General features: G+C 53.0%; 2 protein-coding genes across 2 annotated transcripts in view; one reads left to right on the forward strand and one right to left on the reverse strand.

Moving 5' to 3' along the window:
* The first annotated feature begins 6 nt into the window (after positions 1-6).
* On the forward strand, positions 7-16431 carry COL9A2 (collagen, type IX, alpha 2). Its single transcript, XM_011955213.1, has 32 exons — positions 7-96; positions 1545-1619; positions 2810-2845; positions 2929-2991; positions 4407-4460; positions 4581-4616; positions 4711-4734; positions 5078-5131; positions 5477-5530; positions 5646-5693; positions 5903-5959; positions 6043-6096; positions 6428-6481; positions 6878-6931; positions 7030-7083; positions 7203-7256; positions 8963-9016; positions 9452-9505; positions 9720-9773; positions 10999-11043; positions 11408-11461; positions 12009-12062; positions 12333-12386; positions 12471-12542; positions 12762-12797; positions 12895-12939; positions 13029-13061; positions 13237-13383; positions 13734-13788; positions 14117-14305; positions 15034-15111; positions 15539-16431. The coding sequence occupies exons 1-32, from the start codon at positions 22-24 to the stop codon at positions 15736-15738; spliced, it is 2070 nt and encodes a 689-aa protein (XP_011810603.1). The 5' UTR covers positions 7-21; the 3' UTR covers positions 15739-16431.
* A 6334-nt stretch (positions 16432-22765) lies between these two features.
* Positions 22766-25047, reverse strand: part of ZMPSTE24 (zinc metallopeptidase STE24) — a 50049-nt gene continuing 47767 nt past the window's right edge. Inside the window, exon 10 of the mRNA XM_011955214.1 lies at positions 22766-24471. Within this exon, the coding sequence (XP_011810604.1) occupies positions 24247-24471 (225 nt within the window). The 3' untranslated portion in view covers positions 22766-24246. The remainder of the gene's footprint in view (positions 24472-25047) is intronic.

Here is a 25047-nt window from a genome sequence, read left to right on the forward strand (position 1 = left end):
CCCTTGACCTCGCCGCCCGCCATGGCCGTCGCTGCGGCCGCCCCCCGCTGCCTCCTTGTTCTTCTCCAGGTGCTAGTGCTCGCTCTGGCGCAGATCGTAAGTCTCGCAGCCCCTCCGCTGCCACGGTCCAGGGTGCAGGGTCTGGGGTCCGGGATGGAGGAGTTCTGCCTGTGTCCCGCGTCTACTGACAGCCCTAGCCCGAGGGGCCACCTGAGGACAGCACCGCGGGCAGGTCCCCTGGGTGGGTGCATACATGGTGCCCATCGCGGCACCGTGAATGGAGGTGGCTGAGTCGGAGAGTCAGAGGGGACCCGTCCCGAGACGCGCGGCCCTGCCCGGGACAGGCAGCGTGGGGCAGGAGCTGGCGCCCGGTCCTGGCAGCCCGGGGAGCCCAGGTGGCAGGGCAAACAATGGTGCTCATTCACCCGCTGCGCAGCCTCCGCCCCCGCCACCTCCCAGGGGGCGCCGGCTCCAACCAGACACCGCTATCGCCCCTAGGCGGCCTCTCGGCCCTGCCCGCCAACCCACGTCTCCCTTCCGAGGGCCGCCGGGGGGGCTGCGGGCGCGAGGGTAGGGCAGAGACCGGGCCCCGTGGGGTGCTGGATGTGGTTCCGAGCTCTCCTGCGGGGCGCCAGTCTGGCACTTCGCGGCCTGGGGAGGTCGTGGGCACCAGGACCCCTGCCTGGGTCCAACCTGGCGTCTGAAAAGGGCCGCCTTTTAAGATCTCTGATCTTTTCAGAGATGGGCAGCAGGACGGAGATTCTCCAGCTGTGAGCTCCCCTCACCTTGATATGACTTGTGACCTCCCTGAAACCTCACACTCACCTGCATTGAATTGCAGGCAACCGGGGTCCAGAGAGAGGGTCTGCTTTCTGGGAGGTGCAGGCTCCTCTTGCTTCCCGGCAGCAGTCAGGACTTAGTGGAGGGAGGACCCGGCAGTTGTGCTGCGGAAGGGGCGCTCGGAGTGGGAAGAGAGTATCCGCTTCACCTCCCTACACCTCCTTTCCCTGAGCCTCCCCCACTTTCCCGTCGGGTTTTCCCGCACCACGGGCAGAGAAGGAGGCGCTGTCTCTGCCTGTCGTTCACATAAGAACAATAACCCGAGTCACCGCTCACTGAGGGCCGGCAGCCTGCTAGGCACAACCTTGCATTCCATCTGTGATTTATTTGAGCTGCCCACGTCTCCATCTATTCCCCACCGCCACCGCGCAAGGGCAACCTGGCACAGTAGAAGGAGTCGGGCACCCAGGGCGGAGTCCTGGCGCCGCCGCCCACGCTCAGTGACCATGGACCCTTCATATTCAGAGCCAGTTTCTGTAACTGCAAACGGCTGCCCATAACAGCGTCCGCCTCCAGGTTCTAAGTATTCTTTAAGATAATGCATGTAATGGCACACAGTGCCTGCTATGCAGAAGGTTCTCAATACGTGGGAGTTCACGGAGGAGGTGCGCCCCTAGGACCCCGCTCCCAGGGTCGCTTGCAGCCCCGGGGACGCCCAGCTTCCCGCACTGTCTGAGGACTGCCCCCGCCGTGTGTGTTTTCAGAGAGGTCCACCGGGAGAACGGGGCCCCCCGGGCCCCCCGGGACCGCCGGGAGTGCCTGGATCCGACGGCATCGACGTGAGTCTCTAACCAGGGACCAGGGCAGGAGGGAGGCGGCGGACAAAGGAGAACTTTGTGAGCGCTGTGGTGGGGGTGGGGACTGAGGTGCCCAGAGATGTAGTGCCCCCGTCGCCAGTAGGCGGCGCCGGCCAGCACAAGGACGCCGTTTGTTCTGCAAAACCTCAATCCAGGCCTGACTTGCAGAGCGGGTTGTAGCAGCCGACGGACAAGGAGCTGCTGTTCAGTCTGCCGGCCGCAGCTCACAGCGAGGCCTCATCCCCCTCCTCTCCTTTCCCCTCCTTGTTGGGTAGGAGGCGCCTCAACCCCTCACCCTGCCTCTGGCACATCTGGACACTTCTTCAGGTTCATTGGGAGCCTTGGCCAGACCGCCCACCAGCTTGGGCCAGACTCCTGTCTCTTCCCTTCGGTTTTCTCTCCCTGATTTAGAATCAGCTGGGCTTGTTCCCTGCAGAGTGAGGGTTAAATACTTCATTCTGAAGGCTCCCGCAGGAGGGCCGCTTGATGTTTACCAGTCTGGACAGACTTCTATTCAACCTGGTGCCCCCACCCCCCAAACACAGGATGCTGGGCCCCCGGCCAGGCCCTGGCTGCTGAGGGCTCTGAAATGCCTGGAGGCCTCTCTGGGGCTAAATCGGATTCCACCGGCCCTGCCTGCCCACCACCAAGGGTCCTTTGTCACTGGAAGGAGGTCCTTCCCTCCTTGGGAACACTGAATTTCCCCCTTACAGTCCCCCTTGGTCCTTGCCACTGGCTCAGTTTCCTGTTCTCCTGCCCTACAGTCTGGAATAGAGCTGCTACCCAACTTGCTTATCCCCCTTCACGTTTCTCCAGAAGCCCCAACCTCCCACACGTGCCCAAATCCAAGAGGCATCAGCTTGGAGCCCCCAGCCCTGGTAGTGGGTCTCACAGCTGGCACCTCATGACATCAGCATGTCTGTACCTTCTTGCATGTTGCTGTCACCCTCTCCAGCCCAGCCAGGTTTATTCTCATGCTCCTATAATTTGTTTTTGGATTTTATTTTTGAGGAAAAGGGGGCTGTTTTCTCAAAAATTGCAAGGCTTAGGGGACGTAGACAGAAGAGAGGAGAGTGAGGAGAGCCTTTGGGAGCGGCCTGCCAGGGCCTGTGTGTGCCCACTTGGGGTAGCGTGAGCCGTAGTGTGCTGTCTCACCAACTTGTATCTTGCAGGGTGACAAGGGGCCCCCTGGCAAAGCTGGCCCTCCGGTGAGTGCTTTATTCTCTTTGGCCTTGACCCTTCCTGCTCTTGCTCTCCTCTGGCTCATGTTTGTTCCATCTCTGTTTTCAAGGGACCCAAGGGTGAGCCTGGCAAACCCGGGCCAGATGGTCCAGACGGGAAGCCTGGGATTGATGTGAGTACCTGCGTGTCGGGTGGGGAAGGGAAGGGCTCCACTAATTGACCTCCAGGGCCTGGCTCTGGCATCTTCACTGATCTGTTCAGAGATGGGCAGCAGGCTGGAGACTCTCCAGCTGTGAGCCCCCCTACACCTTGGTATGACTTGTGACCTCCCTGGAACCTCACATCCCCCCGCCAGGGGCATTGATTTGCAGGCAACCGGGGTCCAGAGAGAGGGTCTGCTCCCCTGCAGCAGTCAGGACTTAGTCTCACATTTCTGGCCTCCCAGGATCAGGTGGAATATGTGCTTGTGTGCCCTGTCCTTCCCTCTGCTCTTCCCCCGACCCCTGCCCACAGTCTCAGGCATGACTCAGGAAAGAAACATCATTTAGCTGATACCACAGAGCTCCCAGGGGCCCCCAAGGTCACAGGCTCCTGAACACAGCCAGCCCCAGGGGCATGAGGACGACATCTGGTGGGAGTTATACTGGGTCAGTCACTGAAAGATGAGAGAAATCGGAGAAACCCCGATGACTTGCCTCTGCCCTGCTGGTTCATGAGGTGTGACCAGGGCTGGGACAGTCACCAGGGCCTCTTCAAATTCATCCACACCCTGCAACGATTACAAGGCATATTGCCTTCTATATTGCATTGGTTCTCACATCCACTCAGAGAGGCACCCACATGAGAAACTAAGGCTCAGAAAAAGCTTCCAGTGGCCTGGTGTGGTGGCTCATGCCTGTAATCCCAGCACTTTGGGAGGCCAAGGTGGGCAGATTACTTGAGGTCAGGAGTTCAAGACCAGCCTGGCCAAGATGGCAAAACTCCGTCTCTACTAAAAATACAAAAATTACCCAAGCGTGGTGGCACGTGCCTGTGGTCCCAGCTTCTTGGGAGGCTGAGGCACAAGAATCACTTGAACCCAGGAGGCGGGGGTTGCAGTGAACTGACCTTGCACCACTGCACTCCAGCCTGGGCAACAGAGTGAGACTGTGTTGGAAGGAAGGAAAGGGAAGGGGAGGGGAGGGGAAGGGAAGGGAAGGAAGAAAAGAAAGAAGAGAAAGTAAAGAAAGAAAAGAAAAGAAAAGGAAAAATTGCCAGGGCAGGACATCAAGCAAATGACCAATCTTGACCCATGGCCAGGTCTTTTGACTCCTGAACCCAGAGGCATGAAGCCTGGGCCTGGCATGAAGCCAAATCTTTGGGCTTTGGTTTCTCATCTTTCAAAAGAAGGGAATTGTTCTACCTGCCTCCTAGGGTTACTATGGGAACTGGGGAAAAGGAAAGACAGTTGTCGAGGTTCCCAGGCCTTCATGAGGTATGGTGAAAGGGAGCATCGGCCCACCCAGAAGGGACCCTTGAACCTGCCCTGCTCTGTGGGTCAGGGGGCAGGCTGGCCCTCACTGATCCTACATTTTCATTCTTCCGCAGGGTTTAACTGGAGCCAAGGGGGAGCCTGGCCCCATGGGGATCCCTGGAGTCAAGGTAAGGTGCCTGCTGGGGCCTCAGCAGGGGCAATCTAGGGCCAGCATTTGGGAGTGGCTGTAGATAGGAAGTAGGGCCAGGGAAACCCCAGTCTCTGAGCCTTTCTCGTTGCTCCTGCAGGGCCAGCCCGGGCTTCCTGGTCCTCCTGGCCTTCCAGTGAGTACAACCTGAAAGGGCTTCGAGGGACTCTCGGGGGAGAGGGGATCTGCAGAGAGAGCCATGAAGCCAATTTTCTTTCCTTCTGTTACAGGGCCCTGGTTTTGCTGGACCTCCTGTAAGTCCTCAGGGATAAGGCAGGGTCCCCAGAGCTCCCAGGGAAGGAGGGGACAACAGAAAGCCTTCAAGGGAATGGCCACCATGGGGAGGGGCCAGCGTGCTGTGATAGTGTCGGGAATAGGTGGACCTGCCAGAGACCCAGGGCCAGCCCACTCTGGGCCTGTCCACTGGCTCTGCAATTCTCTGGTCCTTAGAGCCCTAGTCTGTCAGTCTCTCGGGGGTTGGCAAAAAAAAAAAAAAAGTAAAAGTGGAGAAACGGGCTTTGGTTGCCTGTCTGTACCTTCATGCCCAGGGTATCTGAGCCTCTGAGGCATCCTGACCATCGACTCTCTGCTCCCCAGGGACCGCCTGGACCTGTTGGCCTCCCTGGTGAGATTGGAATCCCAGGCCCCAAGGTGAGCCCCAGCCACCTTGTTCACTGCCTCCTGCCTTCTATCTCCAAGCTGGCAAGCTGGGTGGTCTTTCTGGAAGTTCCTGGGCCTGCTCCTGGCCACTGGGAAACGCCTCCAGGCCTGGGGCAGAAGCCCCTCCTATGAGCCCACCCGGCCCTAGGTCTTTTAGGGACGCCAAGGGCTGGCCCCATCCCCTGTCAATCAGGCGTTGATCTCCCAAGATGGTGGATCTCACAAGGTGACCGGGAAGACAGGGTGGACAGGGCAGCGGCAGGACCTGGAGGAGGGCACTAGGGTAAGCTGGGAAGGGCTGGTCAGAGGTATGATTTGGGCTTCTTTTGCTTCCAGGGGGACCCTGGACCAGATGGACCATCGGGGCCCCCAGGACCTCCAGGGAAACCTGTAAGTGTCCCCAGAACCCCCGACATGGCAAAGTGCAGGGGAAGGAGAAGGGTCTTTGAGCAAGCCTGCAGCGGGAAAGGGTCAGGCAAAGCTCCATCTTCACGTCTCCTCTCAGGGTCGCCCGGGAACCATCCAGGGTCTGGAAGGCAGTGCGGATTTCCTGGTGAGAGGCGAGGTCTGGGGCGGGGCTAATGCAGGGGGCGGGGCTAATGCAGGGAGGCGGGGCCGCAGAGATGGCGGGGTCGGGAGAGATGGGGAGGGGCTGCAGTGCAGGGGTTCCACCAGGTGAGGCGGAGGAGAGCACAGGAGTTGGAGAGAGGGGGGCGCACCGCCCAGCTGATCACAGGGCCTTGTGGATTTTTCTTTTTCCAGTGTCCAACCAACTGTCCAGCGGGGATGAAAGGTCCCCCAGGGCTGCAGGGAGTGAAGGTGGGAGCTCCTGGCCTGAATCTTGGGAGGGTGGTCCAGGTAACAGGAGGGGACCTAGTATTGAGCTCTCTCCTTCCCTTCAGGGACATGCGGGCAAACGCGGGGTTCTGGGTGATCCTGGCCGCCAGGGGAAGCCGGTGAGTGCGAGGGGTGAGGGCTGTGGGTCGAGGATACGTGGAGATGGTCCTACAGGGCTCTGTCCCCTTCTTCATCCCTTCCCGTTCCCCTTCCCCTGTGGGTTCTGGGGACAGAGCCTTGAGCTGGGGGCTGGAGGCCTGTGCTCCAGGTCGGCATGTCTCTGGTCACGTCTCCTTGCTTGGCCTTTCTCGACCTGTGACATGGGACTGTATGGTTTGTAGGAGTCCTTCCTGTCTGCTTGTGCAGGGGAAAGGAGATGGTATCTTTGCTTGTCTGTATATGTGTCTTTCCATCTGTCTGCCCGTCTGACAGCTCATCCCTGCCCTTTAGGGTCCCAAGGGAGACGTGGGTGCCTCTGGAGAGCAAGGCATCCCTGGACCACCGGTAAGGAACACCTTGCCTCAGCGGCCCTCTTCTCCCTCACCCCAGAATTCCTTAGTGGAGTCATTCCCCTGCTCAGGCCTCTAGCTTGCAAAAGAGACACCTGTGTCTAGCTGGGAGCATCTCTGGATGGGGAGAGGGAGGCTGAAACTGTCAGGAATGAGGGACGGGAACCAAAGCTGTCAGCAAGAAGCCCAGGCTGAGGTCCAGGTCTGCCACTGTCCGTTTGAGTAACCAAGTGAGTCCCTCCTCATCTCTGAACCTCAATGTCCCATCCACGAGACAGAGACTCTGCTGCCTACCTCAAAAGGGCACTGTAAGGCTGAAGGTGGGCATCAGACAAGGTATCATGACGTGGGGCTTGCGATTGCCATTGCTGTCATTTTCCTGTCTCAACAGGGTCCCCAGGGCATCAGGGGCTACCCGGGCATGGCAGGGCCCAAGGGAGAGACGGTAAGTGAATCTCGGGCTGTCATACAAGAGCTTCCAGGACCGCCTTCTGGCCCCTGGAGTTCAGCCAGGACTGACCTGCAACCCTTTCCTGTCCGCAGGGCCCTCATGGATATAAAGGCATGGTGGGCACCATCGGTGCCACTGGGCCACCGGTAAGCCTGCTTTTGCTTCCCCACCCCTGAGGCTGGAGCTCCTACAGCTACAGCCACAGAGTGGGCATGGCTCCCCCTGAGCCTGTGTGACCTGGATTCCTGCTTGTCTTTCTTGCCAGGGTGAGGAAGGTCCTAGGGGACCGCCAGGCCGAGCTGGGGAGAAGGGCGACGTGGTGAGTCCTCAGGCACTCATTGTTCAGTCAGGACCCCTGGGGAGTACTGGGCAGGACAAAGCTCTCCCTAAGGCTGTGTGTGTGTGTGTGTATGGGTGTGTGAGTGTGTGAGTGTGAGTGTGTGAATGTGAATGTGTACTGCGTGTGAATGTGCAGTGTGTGTGTGCAGTGTGTGTGTGAGTGTAGACTGTGTATGAGGGTGTGTGTAGAGTATGTGTGAGGCTGTGTGTGTAGTGTATGCGTGTGTGTGTGAGGATATCTCTGAGTGTGTGTATATGTGTGAGTGTGAGTGTATGTATGTGTGTATGAGTGAGTGTGTGTGTGTACAAGTGGGTGACCTGCTGGAGAGGATCGTCTGTACCAAGAGCCCAGTCAGCCCAAATTCAGACTTTAGGAGAAGCCCTGGGATCCAGTCCCATGGTCACTGGGGCCAGACAATGAGATTCCAGCAAATCAGCCATGGGGCTAATGGGATTTGGTCTGGATCCCAGTTCTCTTAACTCTTTTTTTTTTTTCTAATTAATAGACCTATTGGGGGAAGCAGTTTTAACTTTACAGAAAAATGGAGCAGAAAACACAGTTAACTGTTATTATTATTTAGTTTTTTTAATTATTATTTTTTCTTTTTAAAATTTAAAAAATTCTTACACTTTTCTTTTTCTATTGGACAGCAGAGATCATCTAGTTGTTTTGTTTTGTTTTGTTTTTGAGACAGAGTTTTGTTCTTGTTGCCCAGGTTGGAGTGCAGTGGTGCAATCTCAGCTCACTGCAACCTCCGCCTCCCCGGTTCAAGAGATTCTCCTGCCTCAACCTCCCAAGTGGCTGGGATTACAGGCATGTGCCACCACGCTCAGCTAATTTTGTATTTTTAGTAGACACAGCGTTTCACCATGTTGGTCAGGCTGGTCTCGAACTCCTGACCTCAAGTGATCCACCTGCCTCGGCCTCCCAAAGTGCTGGGATCACAGGCGTGAGTCAACACACCCGGCCATATCTAGTTTTTTTAATGTGATTTTTTAACTATACAGAAAACCAGTGAGAGTGATATAAAGAATCCCCATGTACCTATCACAGGTTCCAATTCAGTTACTAACATTTTGTCATTCTTGTATCCTCTATCTCCCAGCCCCCTCCTTCCTTTGCTTTTGTTATTGCTTTGCTCTGATGTTTTCAAGTAAATCCTTAACATCCTATCATCTCACCCCTAGATACTTTTGTACATATCTCTAAACAATAAGCACTCATTCTCATATAATCACGTTATCACAACTGACAAAATAAACAAGTACTTCCTAACATCATCTAATGACCAGTCTCTGTTCAGTTTTTCGCAGTTATCTCAAAATTGTCTTTTCCTGGTTCTTGTTCAAATCGAGACTCACATAGCATCCACACACTGCATTTGGTTGTTGTATTCCTTTGGCTGAGTGGAGTGTGGGGCCTTGGCCAGAGTCTCAGTGGATGCTGGCTCCCACCCCTGCTCCTGCTCAGCCCAGCCTGGCCTCCTGGCACTGACTTCTCCCTCCTGCTGGTGCCAGGGCAGGAAGGGTACTCCCAATGCTCCCTCCTCCGGCCCCTGCATGGTGTGGCCTGTGCCAGAGGAACTCTGGGACCCAGAGGCCACTGTTCTCAGTGGTTCCCCTCTCTGCACAGCCAGACAGGGACCCGATATCCTGAAGGTGACCTGGTCTCTCTCCGCTTTGCAGGGCAGCCCAGGTATTCGTGGACCCCAGGGGATCACAGGCCCGAAGGGAGCAACGGTAGGTGCCAGAGGCCTAGGCCCACCAGGACAGAGACCAGGGCCCTGTTGCTTTGTCCAAACCCCCAGAAGAGAAGCCTGGGATGCTAGTCTGAACTCTGCAACTGGTGGGCTGGCTCTGTAACCTCAGGAAATGCCTCCCTTTCTGTGCCTCAGTTTCTTCACCTGTAAACAGGGGTGGTGACATAAGGGAGGTCATGGGGAGCTTGCAGCAGTCGGGGACACCACCCTCCACACTAGGGAAGGGCTGTGTTCCATGATCCTCATCCCCCTCGCTCTTCAGCTCCCCTCCCCCAGTTGGCTGGTGGGGCTTCCTGGGATGACCAGAGCCACTCCCTCCCTGCACACTGCAGCTGTCGCAGAGGAACAGGGGTGGGTGGCCGGACCCCAGCCATCTCCACATTGTCACTCTGCCTTGAACTTTCCTCCTGATTAGGGCCCCCCAGGCATCAACGGCAAGGACGGGACCCCAGGCACGCCTGGCATGAAGGTAGGAGTGGGGCTGCAGTTGGGATTGGTGCAGGGGCAGGGCCTTGAGTCCGACCATGCAGGTTCTAGACACCTAGAGCCTGGGGTCCTCGGTTCTGTCATGGACATGCCCTTTCTTGCCTCTGGATCTCAGTTTCCCTACCTGCATCTGGGTAGAAGCCATGGCCCTCTGGCTGGAGCTTTAATTTGTATCGCTGGTTCTCTGTCTATCCCAGGGCAGTGCAGGACAGGCGGGACGGCCAGGAAGCCCAGGCCACCAGGGCCTAGCGGTAAGGATCAGGTGGAGCCATGGGGGCTGGCCAGGGGCTAGTGGCTGATGAGGTTAGAATCCACATACACCCGGGGTTCTTGCTCAATTACCACCTCTTGCCTCATTACCAGCTCTGTGGCCCCTGGCCTGGTGAGGGCCTCATCACTTGGACAATTACTCTAGCCCTCTCTTTGGCTATTCCAGTCCTCCATGTTGGCTAAATGGAATCTGACCATTTCCCCACTATAGCACGTTCCATGACTCCCCACCGCCTCCAGGAAAAAGTCATTCAGTCCAGTCCTTCAATAAGTAGTTATTGAGGTTGGGTGCAGTGGTTCATACCTGTAATCCCAGCACTTCAGGAGGCTGAGACCAGGAGTTCAAGACTAGCCTGGCCAATGTGGTGAAACCCCGTCTCTACTAAAAATACAAAAATTAGCCGGGCATGGTGGCTTATGCCTGTAATCCCAGCTATTCAGGAGGCTGAGGCAGGAAAATTGGTTGAACCCAGGAGGCAGATGTAACACTGAACCAGGACTATACTGTTGTACTCCAGCCTGGGCAACAGAGCAAGACTCCATCTCAAAAAAAAAAAAATTATTATTGAATATCTGAGGTATACTAAGTGGCAGGTAAACAATTATAAACAGGACAGATGCAACCTTTGTCCTCGTGGCTCATCTTAGCATTCAATGACCACCATAATCTGACCCCAACCTGCCCCTCCTGCCATATCAGGAATGGCCCCTCTCCTTTCCCTTCTCAACAGGCCTTGGCTTTTCTGCCTCCACACCTTTAGGCCTTTGCTGGTCCCTCTGCTTGAAATGCCCTTTCTGGTCTCTTTGTGCCTTCTCATCGTTCAGGGCCATCTCCATTCCATACCTTCTGGAGTCCAGTCCGTGGGAGCCTGCCCTCCCTCCCTGTGGGAGTACTGAGTGGCCAAACCTGTTTCTGTGCACACGTGCAAACTTGTGTTCCTGGGCTCAGGCAACTGAGAGCACATAGTCGTCTCTTCCCCATAGACCCATAGACCCCAGGTCCTGGAAGGCAGGCCATTCACTGTGCCCCACTCGTCTCCCACCACTGTGGGAAAGTACAGTTAAGTTCATGATGCCATGGCTGGGCCTTCTGTTGTTCAGCCCCCACAGGTGGGGGAAATCTGGATTGGGGATGGGAGGCAAAGCAGCAGGTGCATGGGGCTCCCCCATGCCAGGGCAGAAACTGACTTCAACTTCTTTCTGCAGGGTGTGCCGGGCCAGCCTGGGACAAAAGGAGGCCCTGGAGACCAGGTGAGGAGATCCCAAGCTGGGGACAGAATTGAGCAAGGAAGTCTGGGGCCAGGAAGAGAGCAAGGCCCAGGCGTCAGCCAAGTCTCAGAGGCTCAGCCTGAACATAAGCCCCTTGGGCCTAACCACCTCCCTCCTGCCACCTCCCACCCATCGTGCACTCCTCAGCCTGCCTCAGTGCAGATAGAATGGCATGGCTTTAAATCCAGAGGAGAAACAAACAGGAAAATCAGGAACCAAGAGGACTGAACCAAGAATACCCTCTGTCCCTCCCCAACTCATTTGGTTCCAGGGTTTCTGGGTTTCCCTGAGGCCAAGGGCCTGACTGGGCCACCCAGACTGACCTGAGAACTGTGTTTTCCTGCAGGGTGAGCCGGGCCCGCAGGGCCTTCCTGGATTCTCTGGTCCCCCTGGGAAAGAGGTAAGTGCCCCCTCCACTGACAAAAGGGTTCCTGCTTTAGGGTGAGGCCGTGGGGTGGAGCCCTAACCTAGGGAGACTTAGTCTGGTTCTGCCCTGACCCAATGACCCAGGGAAGCTCTTTCTCCTCTCTGGGCCCATTTCCCTTTGTACCTTGTAGGGAGGGTGGGGACTGGCTCTGTTCTGGAGTGTGACCTTCCCAGATGACCAAGTTGACAGACTGGGAATCCAGCAGGCAGAGTTCTTCATTCATTTATTCATTGCATAAACATTCACTAAATACTTGCAACTATGAGTCTCCTCCTCACATGGAGGGTATAGTTTAATGGAAGAAATAGACATGAAATAAATGATCACATAAGTAATTCAAATTGTGTTGGATCCTTTGAAGGAAAACTACAGGGACCCAAAGGCATGGAACAGGGGGTCTGGGAAGTCTTCCCTGATGAAGGAAATTAGCTGAGACCCAAGGGTAGGGAGGGGCTGGCCAGGTGTGGAATGGTGGTTTCCACCAGGTCAAATGCTTAGCCCCAAATTCTCCTTCCTCCAGGGAGAGCCAGGGCCTCGAGGAGAAATTGGTCCTCAGGGCATCATGGGACAGAAGGTAAGTGCCTGGCACAGTGGCCCCTCGCCAGGGGCCTCGGCAGCAGCCGGCACTGCTGGATACAGCACCTGCTCCGTGCAGCCCAGCCTGTGAGAGGCCCCCCCAGGCACGGCCTGGGTTTCCTTTGCTGGTCTGCCAAGTGGAGCAAAGGACCCCCTGCCAGTGACAGCAGAAATGGAGGGCACCCTGGCCATGCCGTGTCAGGCCCGGGTGCGAGAGGCTGCATCTGCTGAGAGCTGCTGAGGGTGTGACCTTCTCTTTCCATTTCAGGGTGACCAGGGCGAGAGGGGTCCAGTGGGGCAGCCGGGCCCTCAGGGAAGGCAGGTGAGTGCAGGCCAGCTGAGGTGGGCAGGGCATCATATCCAGGCCCCCCATTCCATTTATTCCTTTGGTTTCTTTTCTCCTCAGGGCCCTAAGGGGGAGCAGGGCTCCCCTGGAATTCCAGGGCCCCAAGGCTTGCCGGGCATCAAAGGAGACAAGGTACCAGACGGGGCTGGGAAACACCTGGGAAAGGGGCCCTAAAACAGGGGGAGTGGGGTCGGCAGGACGCAGATCCTTCCGGAGCCTCCAAACCTGCAGGTTGCAGGGTTCTGGTCTGGTCCGCGAGGCAGAGTTGGAAAGATGGGTGTGGCAGAAAGTTAGGTGGGGGACCCCTGGAGGGGATAACTCGCCAAACCCCTCACTCCACGCTTTCTCCAGGGCTCCCCAGGGAAGACCGGGCCTCGCGGCGGAGTGGTGAGTCCCAGCGCCCCTATTCCCAGCCACCCCCAACCCTGCTCCGCGTCCTCGCCGCCGCCACCACCGCGCGTCTGACCCGTGGTTCTCTCTGCAGGGTGACCCGGGGGTGGCCGGCCTCCCTGGAGAGAAAGGCGAGAAGGTGAGCGCGCGACCTGGGGAAGGGCGGGGAGCGGCGGCTGGCCCCGGGGTCCCCTACCGCTTCGTGACCGTGGCTCCTTGTGCCTGTAGGGCGAGTCTGGCGAGCCGGGGCCCAAGGGACAGGTGCGTCCTCCCCTCCCCGCGTTCTCCGACTTTCCTGGGCAGCCCTGGGACCTCCACTCTCCCGGCCCCTCCCTTCTCCCAGCCCCACCCCTTTCCTGGACCCCCACCCCCCACTCTCGCCCACCCCGCCGGGCGCCTTCTCACCCGGCTCTGCTCCCACCCCATCCTCCCGTAGCAAGGAGTACGTGGAGAACCCGGCTACCCCGGCCCCAGTGGGGATGCGGGCGCCCCAGGGGTTCAGGGCTACCCTGGTCTCCCCGGCCCTCGAGGACTGGTGGGGAACCGAGGCGTTCCAGGACAGCCCGGGAGACAGGGCGTGGCGGTGAGTTGCGCCCCGGGTAGGGTAGGGGGTGATTCTTCTAGGTAGATCTGTTCTGGGGTGCAGCTTACCCGCCAAAGGCTAGGGGTTCCCAGAGACTCACCGACTTCCCGGAGACTGGTTCTAAGCCCAGAGCAGACAGGAAGGCTGTGAGAGCAGCCTGAGGGATTACCCCGAGACCTTCCCAGGTAAGCCCGTGGCCCCGCCCAGGTACAGTCTGTTCCTCAGCTTGGGAATTAATGACTCTGGACACCAGAGTCTCCTCCATGGCGGCCTCACGCTCAGCCAGGTGGGAGCAGGAGCGGTGGGCCCTTGCAGCCAGGGGCTTCTCCCTGAAAGGCCTCTGCTTTCAGGGCCGGGATGCCACTGACCAGCACATCGTGGATGTGGCACTGAAGATGCTGCAAGGTGAGGGTCAGCAACCCCTCCTCACAGTCCGTTCGAGGGCATCGTCGCCCCCTCACCCCTTCCTGGAGCCTCCATGTGTTCACTTGTCTGAAAATCTGGAGTCCTGGGGGCTCCTTCCAGCCCAGTCTCCGAAGGACTTCGGGACCTTGAATAAGTCACTCTGGGCCTTTGACTTCCGCCAAACAGACCCAAGGAAGGGGGAACTTAAACATGGTGCTTTGCTGTCTGCAAACCCAGGGGCCAGGGCCCACAGGATGCTCTGCCTCCCCTCGTGTTACTGCTGACACCCACCTCATAGACCTCCCTCTCCCTCCCTCCCTCCCTCCAGAGCAACTGGCAGAGGTCGCCGTGAGTGCCAAGCGGGAAGCCCTGGGTGCGGTGGGCATGGTGGGTCCCCCAGGACCTCCTGGGCCCCCTGGGTACCCAGGCAAGCAGGGACCCCATGGGCACCCTGGCCCTCGGGGTGTTCCTGGCATCGTGGGAGCCGTGGGTCAGATCGGGAACACGGGGCCCAAGGGTGAGTGCTCCTCAGCGGTGGGCGTGGGGGCCAGGCAGGGGGATTTGTCCCGGCCCGCCCTTTCCCCATTCCCTTCCCAGGATGACATACAGACCCTTCCCCGGTCCCTCAGCCACATAGTCCAGGAGACACTCCTGGACTTTCTTTCCCGGTAGCAAATGGATGGAAATGAATGTACTATTTTTATCGCTCGGGGTTTCTGGGGTTTGTTTTTGAATGTGCTTTGTGATACCCCATAAGCATCTTTCCATGTCAGTAGAGATGGGGTGGCAGACCAGCAGAGCAGTAAAGCAGGCAGGCTGGAGCCACACATGGGTGTGAATCCAGACTCCCCTTTCTCAGCGTGGCTCTCAGACAAGTTACCTACTAATTTCCCTGGGCCTTAGGTTTACCATCTGTAAAATGGGGACACTGAAAGTACCCACCTCATAGTGTGGCAGTGAGGACAGTAGTTCATACAGAGTTCGTCTTGGTTCACTGCCTGATCCACAGTACATGCTAGATACTGTTATGCTTACTTTCCTGTAATAAACTTTATTGGTTACATAATCTTCCATCCTTTGTCTGCACCTTCCTTTATTTAACAAGCCCTGCATGATCATTTCCAACTTTCCTCTATTATAAACTAGCACAAAACAGGAATAATTTCTGTGTGTGAAACATAGCAAAAAATAGAGGAAAAGCATTTTTCAATTCTGAAAAATGAAGATTCCCTTTTTTGTCTACAGGAAAACGTGGAGAGAAGGGTGATCCAGGAGAAGTGGGACGGGGGCACCCCGGGATGCCTGGGCCCCCAGGGATCCCAGGTAAGCTGTTGGCCCTGTCCAGCTACAGTGTGTTCCTCAGCTTGGGAATTAATGACACGTGGACACCAGGGTCTCCGCCATGACGGCCACATGCTCAGCCAGCTCAGTCCTTGATACCCAGCTTCTGCACCCCTTTGGAGCACCCGGGAGTCCCTGGGTGGTTCTAGCTCTGGAAGCTGGACCTCTCAGGACTTCCCAGAACCCACCACCATCACTTCATGAAGGTGACAGAAGGGGCGTTTGCTCCCAAAGCTCACTGGGAGCTGGGAGTAGGGGACAATCACATAATCTCTGCCTCTGGGGCAGAGTCCCTTCTCCTGTGGTGTCTTTGGCCTCATTTTCCCCATCTGAAAAATTTCTCCACCTTCAAAATTCTGGGTCTGAGGCAAGAGGCGCCCCTAATGTCTTAACTTTCTCCTGTTCACAGGACTCCCTGGCCGGCCTGGCCAGGCAATCAACGGCAAGGATGGCGATCGAGGGTCCCCAGGGGCTCCAGGAGAGGCAGGTCGACCTGGGCTGCCAGGCCCTGTGGGGCTGCCAGGCTTCTGTGAACCTGCAGCCTGCCTTGGAGCTTCGGCCTATGCCTCTGCCCGCCTTGCAGAGCCCGGATCCATCAAGGGGCCTTGAGCATCAGGCCCGGACAGAGCCTGGCAGGCATCCTGGGGGGAAGGACCAGGTCCCCTCTGGGTGGACATGTTCCCATCCCCAACCCAGGAAACCATCTCCCCCAGGACCTTCTGTCTGGAACCCAGGAGTCCTGAGGAAAAGGAATTCTAAAACATCAGGGAACAAGGGGGAGAGCACTGATGGGTGAAAAAGTGAGGCCAACACACAGGGCAAGTGGTGTCGATGGAGTCGAAGCTCTGAAGGAATAGGGTGGCTTTCCTTCCAGGGAGCATCACTCGGCTGTTACCAAAACAAACATCTTAATCTGCACCATTCTCCACTGGCCATCTTGTCCTTGGGTCAGTGGGACGTAGGCACCCCGGGAGGCCTGGGCCCTGCCCAGCTACAGTTCCACCCCTCAGCTCGAGGATTAGTGACTGAGGTCTCTGCCAGTTCCTGAGCCCATCTCACTCTCTGACCTACCAGGTGACTGCTGCTGGGTGACTACCCTGAGGCGGCTATACCCTTAAGCCAGCCCCACTACTTCCTTCCCTGCCTCCCAACTGAGTATTTAAACATCAACCCCCTTCTCTTTCTCGCATAACTCCCCACCCCTTTCTCCCCAGATCCACCCAGGCCTTTCTGTAAATAAAAGCTCCCAAGTTGGGTACAAACCAGGATATCGGAGTTACTCTATCCTGGCATTAACCAGGACAGTTGTTGGGCTTCTCTTCTTTTGGATGGGGCAGTTGTTACTGGGCCTCCAATACCCAGGCAGGAAGGACAGAGGCTCTGGAGGGGGAAGGCAGGATGGGGCGTTTTCTCTGGGCACCTGAATTCTGAGCATTAGGATGGCATGGCATTTTTGAGGAACATCTGTGAGAGGAACCTAAGAATGGAGGCAGGATGCTGACCTACTGTGTAACTTTGGGTGAATCCCTTTTGAGCCGTTGTACAACTGTGGCAAGGACTCACCTATATCTTTTTCATCCCAGTATAGCACACCCAGTGTCTTGCCAGGGTCTGCCACTTGGAAGGTCCTCTGTGAGTTTCAGCACCCATGGTGTGCTGGCCCTGGGGTAGGAGCTGGTAGTGAAAGATTGGAGGACCTTGTTCTTGCCTTCAAAGGGTTTCCAGGTTCATGAGAAAAACAGATATGGACTTGGATGAAAAAAGTCCAGGAGAGACTGGCTCAGATCTGATCTGTACCACCTGGGGGTTCTCAGCCCATAGCTCTGCAGGCCTTCAAGGAGGAAGAGGAGGGGAAGGGGCTGAGGCTCGGGGACTCCAGCCTGAAGTCCAAGCATATGCAGAAGCCTAGGCCCTCCCACCTTACCATAAACTTGGCTCCAAGTGCCCTCTATGCTGATGCATCTTTGCCCTCCTCCTTCTTCTCCCCCCTACCCTCCACTAGCCCATCTTCCCTCCTCCCTCCTCCCCTCAACACACATTTGCCACTAGTGACATCTCAGCCCCCCAACCCAATCCAGGGACACAGGAGGAACACAGCGGGGTTAAACTGAGGGCCACTGATGTGGCTTCACCCTCCGTGCTTGGGCAGTTCCCGAGTTATAGCATCTCAGTCCCCAGAGAAGGCCACGCTGCTACCTTAGCTGCCAAGTACCTACTGGAATGCAGGGCAGAGAGGAGGAAGGGAGAGGATGCGAGCTGCAGGAGGCAGCTGAAGCCAAGCCTTGGGCAGGCTCTCAGGTATTACATACCTGGTGGGGAGGAGGGTTCTCCCTTCCCTGGGCTGGATCCCTTACTTGCTCCGAGTGCCTGGAACCTTAGGTTTAGAAAGCCACTCTACTTGAAGTCTCTTCATGCACCTGCCCTGGGGCCCTTTCCTTACCCCTCTCTGGAGCATTCCCAGAGATGGTCCACTGGAGGGTTTCAGCACCACAGAGAGGCTGATGATTCACAAATCTCATGCAGTTACACCTCATTCCTTCTGACAGCAATTTGAAGGGGCTGAAAGGGGGCTAATTCCTAAGGGCCAGTGGTTGGTAGCCTATGTAAGACTCCCTGGTGGGTGAATTTCACTCAGACCATTTGCTGTGATCTACGAATCTCCTATATACCTTTCTAAACTCACCTCCGTGCTTGGACTCTGGTACATTCCACTGCAGCGATACCAGCCTATGCTGTTCCTCTAACACGTGCACCACACACAAGCCATGACCTCTGCTTGGAATGTTCTTCCCCAAAATATCACTGCCAGTGACCTTGCTTCAGGTCTTTATTCAAAACTGACGTCATCCTTACCCTGATATTCCATAATACCATTCTGCTGTATTATTTCTCTTCCACACTTAGCACTGTTCAACATAAAGCACTAGAATATAAGCTCCACGAGGATGGAAACTTTTGTCTCTTATTCGCTGTTCTATTCTGCAGCACATCAAACAGTGCCTGGCACACAGCAGGTGCTCAATAAATACTTATGAAATGAATATGTTCAGGATGCTCAGAGGAAGACCCCACCAATCATCAAACCAGGAAGAAAGGGATCGGGTCTCCAGATCCCTTGTGTGTGGCTGAAATGTGTTCTGAGATAGCCCAGTGTCCAAGTTTTATTCCCTCACCTACTGAGAACAGGGAACTGCCCTTTGACAGCTGAATCTTGGGAGGCAACAGTCTGATGCAAAAAAAAAAAAAAAGTAGGAACTCAGTTCCCCTGTTTACAATTAGGAAAAGAGGGATTTAGAAGCTTAACAGAAAGGGCATTGCACCAAGACAGCCCAGCTCCTTGGCAAAGGTTCAACACCAAACTGCACCTCTAGGCTGCGCTCTAGAATGCAGCCTGTGAGGAGAATCCCACACCTGCAGCTGCTGACTCCTCTTTCAAACTTGATCTCTGGCTATCCTCTCCTCACCCTAAAGGCCAGCTGGGTTAGAACCCTTTTTGTTGTTGTTGTTGTTTCTGAGACAGAGTCTCACTCTGTCACCCAGGCTGGAGTGCAGTGGTGCGATCTCGGCTCACTGCAACCTTCACCTCCCGGGTTCAAGTGATTCTCCTGCCTCAGCCTCCCAAGTAGCTGGGACTACAGGCGCCCGCCACCAGGCCTGGCTAATTTTTTTTGTATTTTTAGTAGAAACGGGGTTTCACCATGTTAGCCAGGATGGTCTCGATCTCCTGACCTCGTGATCCACCCGCCTCAGCCTCCCAAAGTGCTGGGGTTACAGGCGTGAGCCACCGCACCCAGCCCAGAAACATTTTAATTTTGTGCTTATTTACATCATAGCAATTAGCGTGAATTATTATATCACCAAGTATCAATTGTTGAGCTGTTATATTATTACTGTGCTAAGCGTCTGCAAACATTATCTCATTCTATCCCTACCACAGCCCTGTAAAGTAGGTATTACCCCATTTGTCATGTTAAAAAATAAAATCTCTGTCTCAGTCCCACGTGTAGATACTATCCCAAATTTTTGCTCCCTTCTATGGGAAGGGTTGGTCTCACTTTCGCTTTTAGCTCACTGCACTGTTCTCAGATTCCTGCGCTGATTTCTCATCTCTCCAGTATCTGAAAGTCACTTGGTCCTTGGACCACATCTTTTTCTCTGGCTCCTCTCCTATCTCATTCAGTTTCATGGCTTCAACTCCATCTATACATCCCCAATCCAGATCTCACTGCTTAACTTGATCCATTGATCCAACTGCCTACTCAACATCTCCCCTTCAATGTCTGATGGGTATCTCAAATTTAACATGTCCAAAACAATTCCTGATCTTCCCCTCCAGAATCCCCCCTCCTGCGATCTTTCCCATCTCGCCCAAGGGCAACTCCATCCTTTCAGTTACTTAAGCCAAGTACACTGGAGTCATCCTCCACTCCCACTTTATCTCTCAGACCCCACATCTGATCCATCGGCACATCCTGTTGGCTCAGTCTTAAAAATATATCCAGAATCCAGCCACTTACCACCTCCTCACTACCACTCCAGTCTAGCACCATTATTTCTTGCAAGAAGGACTGCAAGCGTCTCCCAACTAGTCCCCTGCTTCAACCTTTGCTCCTCAACAGAGAGGCCAGAGTGGTCCTATTAAAAATTCAGATCATGTCACTCCTTAGCCTAAAACTCTGCAATGGCTTCCTACCACACTCAAGGAAAAGCCTGAATTCTTACAATGGCCTACAAGGCCCTGCAAAATCTAGCGTCTGGGATGCTCTTCCCTCAGACACCTCCCTGGAACACCTCACTCTTCATTTCCTTCAGGTCTTGGTTCAAACATAACCTTCAGTGATGCCTTTTTGAGACCACCCTATTTAAAATTGCTGGCCAGGCATGGTGGCTTACGCCTGTAATCCCAGAACGTTGGGAGGCCAAGGCGGGTGGATCACTTGAGGTCAGGAGTTCAAGACCAGCCTGGCCAACACGCTGAAACCCCATCTCTACTAAAAACACAAACATTAGCTGGGTGTGGTGGTAGATGCCTGTAATCCCAGCTACTTGGGAGGCTGAGGCAGGAGAATTGCTTGAACCAGGGAGGCGGAGGTTGCAGTGAGCTGAGATTGTGCCACTGCACTCCAGCCTAGACGACAGAGTGAAACTCTATCACACACACAAAAAAATAATAAAATAAAATTACAGCTCCCACCCCCACCCAAACACCTCAGCCTCCCCCTTTTTCTTCTAAAACATGTATCACCATATACATAAAATTTTAGTTGTCTGCCTCCCCCATACTAGAATGTAAACTCCAAGAGGTGGAGGATTTTTGTACCTTTTGTTTACTATGTATTCCCCAGCACCTAGAGCAGCGCTTGATAGAGTGGGGACAGATGGAGAAATAAACAGTCTCGGTCAAATTTCTTACCCAAAGTCTTACTAGTAAGTGGCACGTTGGATTAGAGAGCCCGAGGCTTAATCCTAATACTTTACCTGTTATTGACCGTCATCCAGAGAGCCCGAGGGGAGCTCTGACTCAGCCAAGGGCAGAGTAAGGCTAATCTGCTTCCCGATCACGGGTTTTTAGAACACACAGAAGTATCTCCTTAGCTGCTTCTAGTCAAACTGTTTAGGAAATCCTCCTCCCTGGAAATCATCCTGGATAACAGGGAAGAGCCCCCAAGGTTTCCTTATCCATATTGTCTAAATGGGACTATCCCATTCCATGATGGATTATATTTGCCTTCCCACCAAACTGTACTCAGCCTGACACACATCGTTCAAGTTACATCACTGTGGTCTTAAAAGTTTCTGGATAAAAGTTTTGGATTACAAATTATCTGTAATTTTCTTTGTTTTGCCCTTAGGAGAGAACGTAAGGCCCTTAAGTGGTACGTTAGCTTTCTGCTAATGATGGCAGAATACTCAAAACCATCAAAGATATAGAAAGTCTATAAGAACATGGCCAGGTGCGGTGACTCAAACCTGTAATCCCAGCATTTTGGGAGGCTGGGGAGGGCAGATCACAAGGCCAGGAGCTTGAGACCAGCCTGGCTAACATGGAGTAACCCCATCTCTACTAAAAATACAAAAATTTGCTGAGCATGGTGGCTCACCCCACAATCCCAGCACTTTGGGAGGACAAGGCAGGTGGATCACCTGAGGTCAGGAGTTCGAGACCAGCCTGGCCGACATGGAGAAATCCCGTCTCTACTAAAAATACAAAAATTAGCCAGGCGTGCTGGCCCATGCCTGTAATCTCAGTTACTCAGGAGGCTGAAGCAGGAGAATCACTTGAACCTGGGAGGTGGAGGTGGCAGTGAGCTGAGATTGCGCCATTGCACTCAAGCCTGGGCAACAGAGGGAGTCTAAAAAAAAAAAAGAAAAAGAAAAGAAAAGAAAAAAATACAAAAATTAGCTGGTGTGGTGGCTCACATGCCTGTAATCCCAGCTGAAAAGCAAAAATTTGCTGAGCACAGTGGCTCACCCAGGAGGCTGAAAAGCAGGAGAATCTCTTGAACCTAGGTGGTGGAGGCTGCAGTAAGCCGAGATCACACCACTGCACTCCAGCCTGGGTAACATGGTGAAATCCCACCTCTACTAAAAATACAAAAAATTAGCCAGGCGTGGTGGCGCAAGCCTGTAATCCCAGCTACTCGGGAGGTTGAGGCAGGAGAATCGCTTGAACCCAGGAGGCGGAGGTTGTGGTGAGCTGAGATCGGGGCATTGCACTCCAGCCTGGGCAACAAAAGAGAAATTCCTTCTCAAAAAAAAAAAAAAAAGACCAAGTAGAAGGTTTCCTAGGGAGGGAATATCACATGTAGGATCAGCGGTAACAATAAGCATATAAAGCATAAGGGCAAGCTGGGACCCCTCATTTGGTTCTAAAACCACTGAACTGATCCTGGGAATTCTCCTATCCCAAACAGAGGCAGAATTTACAAGCAGTTCTCAGACCTCAGCAAAGGACCAACTCAGATAAAGCCAGTAGATACACACAACAGAGATTCTACCTTAGATTCAGAGCTTAACTCTGCTGGAGTTGTGCCATTTTACCCAAGGCTCTGACCTACTCAATTTTGCCCCTGCTGCACATCCACCAAGTCTTAGGGTGCAAAGTGCCATCTCTTCCTTTTTTGGTGGGCCTATCTACTCTTCCTTTGATTGGTCAATATCTCAGGAACCCACCAGTGACTGGTCAATATCCCAGGAACCTACCAGTATCCTTTTGGCCATCCCTATGCCTCTGCCATCCATAAAGTGTGGGTGACTAAGTCAGGCACATATTTAAAAGCTAATTACTGCCACCATATGTAAGGAAAACCAAAGAGGCAGCTGGAGCAGACCAGGCAGGCCCAACAATTTGAGGTTGTAAAAATGGAGAAGGAATGGTTCCAAATGAAGCTTCCAAGGAAATATCTGCAAGAACTGGTGATACTCTGGAGCAGAGGAGGAGGAAGCCACTGAAGAGACTCTATGTAAAGCCTAATGATGAGTGGTGGTGCTGACACTCATCATTAGGGCTATTTCTTCATTCCCCTCTTCATTGCTAGCACCCAGTTCCTTTTGGGTAATAAACATATGTTCAGGTAACAAACGATACACAAATTAAACAAATGATACACAAATATCAAACTAAAGACAAAGTACATACATTTGCATTGGCAATGTTTAATGTTTAACTTTTGCAGAACTTAAATTTGTATTCAAAGGCACAGAAGGAAGGAAAGGCAGTTATCAGAGCATGAAGTCACAGATAAAGGATGCTGAATAAAAGGCATAGGACTGCTCCTCTTTAGCCTCAGGAAAATAAATAATGCAGTACTAAACTAGATTTTTACTTTTATTGTATTTCCATGTGAAGACATCACCCAAATGTCGGTGGAACAAAAGACTTTATGGTCAGATACCAAAGGTGCACAGTCGATCCCACTTTGGAATAACTGCCCAGAAGGTAAGCATTATCAGTGAGTGACAGCTCTAGGCACAAACTAAGTTCTCATTCAGAAAGTGGACAGAGATATGAAGCAGTGAAACATACAGCTTTAAAAACTGGAAATCTTTCATGACATTTGTTTTCAGAGTAAACATCTGCATTTCCAGAACTGTAATTTTCAAAAGTAGAATCAGGCCTGATTAAGCAGTACTTATGACTTACAGATAAAATTACAAAAATAAAAATGAAAACTCTTCGGCCCTTGAAAGAGATAGAAAACTATATTTTTTTCCCGAAATGTCAGAGATTCATTTCACCCTTATGTCACTTAAAAAATGTTATTTTTAATTTGTCTTTCATGTTCTGCCATTTTTAACATAGCAAAACGTGTTTAATATGGCCATCTCTGCTAAGTGAAAGGATGTATTATTTACTGGATGAATGAGAAAAAGCTACAATTTACCCCCAATGGGATCATATTTACCATGTGGGAAAAAAAGATAAAGACAGAGATTTTCCAAAAAACGAAAACAACCAAAACACAAAACTCAATGATTTAAAATATCCTATACATAATTTCTAACTTCAAAGCACTATGAGAAACTCTTGATCAGTGTGTAGCAAGAGAGGGAAGAGAGAAATTTAAAATTTGGTAGGAGAGCATTTTTCTAACTACTTTCATTTAAATAATATTGGCCTTACCAACTATTACCTTTCTTATTTAAAACACTGATTCACCAGATGAAATCATAACAGCATGAAAGTAAGACCAGATTTCAACTTAGGTATGAGCACAACGATTCAGGACCCGGTTTCCGCCTCACAGAAAGGATTCCCGAGGTGGTGCTCCCTCTTTCAAACATATGCCTTCAAACACCTCACATGCAGTTTCCATGTAAGTATATAAATAAAACAAGTTCTGTATTTTTCCAAACAATTTTACAACTTGATGGTAAATTAGATGTCAAAGATAAAACTATGCCTTTAAAAACATTAAGCTTCAAAATTCATTCGGTGTTTTCTTTAAGAAATGAAGTATTAAAATCATTTTTGAAATGACATATTAAACGTATCTAAATCTGGGCTTTTCTGTACTTAATTTTTCTTTTAAAAAAAAGTTTAAAAACATCAAGAGCTGGAACATGCTGCCAGGACAGAAATAATCAGAATGTCTTCAGTCACAGACCCTGGGCATCTCAGTGTTGCTTCATACTTTTCAAAGCTTGAAGTCTCTCTAGCAGTGGAGGATGAGAATAATGCCACATTGAGAACAACCAGTCAGAAACAGGGAATCCCAAGTTATCTTTGTTAAGTTTGATTAAAGCAGAATATAAGTCTTTAGCCTTCCCAAGTTTCTTGGCAAATGCATCAGCTTGAAACTCAAATCTGCGGCTTAGGACTGTTAGGCAAAAAGAAAGAACCTGAAAAAGTAAATGAAAGGGTTTTAGCCACTGTCCACCTCTTTGTTGTTACTGAAGGTTCCACGAGCTGAGACTGTAGAGGAAGTTTGGCTTGGAATAAGAGGAATGGCAGGACAAAAGAAAGATCACTAATATTTAGGGGACCTAGGGTGAGGAGCCTTATTTTCCCCCAAGCAAACAGGCCAGAAACACATATGGTTAAACATCCCTAACCAAAAACTTGACATCTGAAATGTTCCAAAATCTGAAACTTTTGAGTGCTGACATGAGACTCAAAAGTCATGCTCAGGCTGGGTGAGGTGGCTCACACCTGTAATCCCAGCACTTTGGGAAGCTGAGGCAGGCAGATCACCTGAGGTCAGGAGTTCGAGACCAACCTCGCCAATATGGTGAAACCCCGTTTCTAGTAAAAATACAAAAATTAGCCAGGCGTGGTGATGGGCGCCTGGAATCCCAGCTATTCAGGAGGCTGAGGCAGGAGAATTGCTTGAACCCGGGAGGGGGAGGTTGCAGTAAGCCAAGATGACACCCCTGCACTCCAGCCTGGAAGACAGAGTGAGACTCCATCTTAAAAAA

This window comes from Colobus angolensis, unplaced genomic scaffold (assembly GCF_000951035.1).
Source record: "Colobus angolensis palliatus isolate OR3802 unplaced genomic scaffold, Cang.pa_1.0 Scaffold399, whole genome shotgun sequence".
In the NCBI taxonomy this organism is placed as follows: Eukaryota; Metazoa; Chordata; class Mammalia; order Primates; family Cercopithecidae; genus Colobus; species Colobus angolensis.